Consider the following 2,786-nt stretch of genomic DNA (forward strand, 5'->3'; position numbering starts at 1 on the left):
CTATTTCAGTAGTATACTGGTTGGCAGTTTTATTACGTTGTTGTATGTTCAGTAGTTTTGCTGTCAAAACCTCCACTGACTCACCTTTAATAGTCGATTTTAATCTTTGATTTATCTCTCGGATAGAATTTTCATTGCTGTACCTTTTAGCTTGGTTTTTATCATTGAAATTGCTATGGCTTCATGACTGTATGAAAAAAATATGTAGGTTCTCTTGCTAGTACGTTCTTGTGAGTTCTTTCCTAATTTATACAAATTTAAACTTATTTAATTCTATGTTTTCTTATTTACTATAATACATATCACAGCGAACGACAGTGCGCGCGAGTGACGAAAGCAGCCACAGTAGCATGCTGAAATGACTCGCTTATATATACACGAGATTTGGAAGTTTTTATCCAGACGTCCAATCGACATGTTTGAGATATCGTTGGAAAGGCCATGCAGAGTGTGTCCATAAAATGTATTTAAGCTTCATAAAGGAATAGCCGGATTCTTAAAAATTAGGCTAAAATGTGGCGAAACAAAAAACGTTTTTTTGCTTTTGGCGGTTTAAGGGGGCATGTGGATACACCCAACATATTTAGTGTTATTCTATAGGCCAATACATTTCAAACAATATCTTATATATTAAGCTCCGGCTACTAGTTGGAAAGATATAGGAGGTAAATATGTTTTGGTTCGTGTCTCCACTAGGGCTGTGCCAATTGATAGAAAAGTACTCTGGATAGTAAATTTTTGACAGCTATGAGGTGAATAAAAATGTTTGATACGGCAGGGCTAGTGAAAAATTTGACAGCAAGCATTATCAAGAAGAAGAACGAACAACGCAAGTATACACATAAATTAAAGAAAACAAAAGCGAGTGGAAATAAAATAAAATGGTCCCGCCGGCAAAAAAAATAAAGAAAAGCTATATAACTTGTAAGACTTAATTTCAGATTTACATATGAAAAGGCGTTATGTATTTTTTTAATTNTGGTTTTTATCATTGAAATTGCTATGGCTTCATGACTGTATGAAAAAAATATGTAGGTTCTCTTGCTAGTACGTTCTTGTGAGTTCTTTCCTAATTTATACAAATTTAAACTTATTTAATTCTATGTTTTCTTATTTACTATAATACATATCACAGCGAACGACAGTGCGCGCGAGTGACGAAAGCAGCCACAGTAGCATGCTGAAATGACTCGCTTATATATACACGAGATTTGGAAGTTTTTATCCAGACGTCCAATCGACATGTTTGAGATATCGTTGGAAAGGCCATGCAGAGTGTGTCCATAAAATGTATTTAAGCTTCATAAAGGAATAGCCGGATTCTTAAAAATTAGGCTAAAATGTTGCGAAACAAAAAACGTTTTTTTGCTTTTGGCGGTTTAAGGGGGCATGTGGATACACCCAACATATTTAGTGTTATTCTATAGGCCAATACATTTCAAACAATATCTTATATATTAAGCTCCGGCTACTAGTTGGAAAGATATAGGAGGTAAATATGTTTTGGTTCGTGTCTCCACTAGGGCTGTGCCAATTGATAGAAAAGTACTCTGGATAGTAAATTTTTGACAGCTATGAGGTGAATAAAAATGTTTGATACGGCAGGGCTAGTGAAAAATTTGACAGCAAGCATTATCAAGAAGAAGAACGAACAACGCAAGTATACACATAAATTAAAGAAAACAAAAGCGAGTGGAAATAAAATAAAATGGTCCCGCCGGCAAAAAAAATAAAGAAAAGCTATATAACTTGTAAGACTTAATTTCAGATTTACATATGAAAAGGCGTTATGTATTTTTTTAATTAATACTATTTTACAGGGAGCAGTTCAGAACGCAGAATCCTTCTGGAAAGGCGCATTGACAATGATGTTTGGTTCAGCTCAAAGAACGCCAACAGCAACGAAGGCTGGAAGTGAGTTAGAACAATATAAATAATTTGAAGACTTTATTAAGAAGTTTTTTCTTAGAAAAATCGCGAATGAGCTGAAGGATCGCCTGGACGGTAAAAGTGCTGAAGCATGTAAAGCACAATGGAATGCGTTGATGAAAAAATATAAAAGCTTTTTCAAATATCGCTCGGGCGATGGAACAGGTGAAGAGGCGACTGCTGAAGAGGCGAAAGATTGGGAGTTTTTTGACTGCATCCACTCATATGCTTCCAAGAAAGATAATTTTCACCCTCCATTTTTAATTGATAGCGGCGATGGTGAGGTGTCGATGCAGCCAAGGATCAATAAAAAAATATCACCGCTTTTGGCTGTATTTGGGCAAATGGTGCAGACGGACCATCCGCACATCGACTCATCAGCGCTGCTCTTGACCTCAGATTCGGATTCTGAGTAGTCCGTGCCATTAGGAAATATTTTTAACTGAATTTTTTTATTTTATCTTTTTTATGTAAAATTTTTTTGGTAGAAGTGTAGTATTTAATTTTTTGTTTTGTTTGTTGCTTGAATTCACTTTAATTTAATATTTTTATACAACATGTACCTCTAGATATAAGAAAAACCAGTACAATAAGTAATGTGATGAATTTTTTTAGTTTAAGATATATTACTCTTTTTAAAAACTAGTAGGCTTAGTAACAAAATGGATCTCCATATATGATTTTCTTTTTATTGTGATGGTATTGAATACCACTTTATATTTTTAAGTAAATGTAAATAAGACTGATATGAAAAAAACTAAAAAAAAATAAGTATTTTTGATATGCATATGTAAATAAAAACCTAAGAAACTCTTTAATTAAGTCTTGTTTTATTGATACTTAAATAGTTTGAAGGA

At 33.7% G+C, this 2,786-nt stretch overlaps 1 protein-coding gene across 1 annotated transcript; it reads left to right on the forward strand.

The window, feature by feature from the left end:
* Positions 1–762: 762 nt before the first annotated feature.
* On the forward strand, positions 763–2,345 carry LOC108371964 (uncharacterized). Its single transcript, XM_017627581.1, has 4 exons — positions 763–861; positions 909–924; positions 1,821–1,914; positions 1,970–2,345. The coding sequence occupies exons 1-4, from the start codon at positions 763–765 to the stop codon at positions 2,343–2,345; spliced, it is 585 nt and encodes a 194-aa protein (XP_017483070.1).
* Positions 2,346–2,786: the final 441 nt, after the last annotated feature.

This window comes from Rhagoletis zephyria, unplaced genomic scaffold, assembly GCF_001687245.7.
Source record: "Rhagoletis zephyria isolate East Lansing unplaced genomic scaffold, Rhagoletis_zephyria_1.1 Rzeph_scaffold_05338, whole genome shotgun sequence".
NCBI lineage: Eukaryota > Metazoa > Arthropoda > Insecta > Diptera > Tephritidae > Rhagoletis > Rhagoletis zephyria.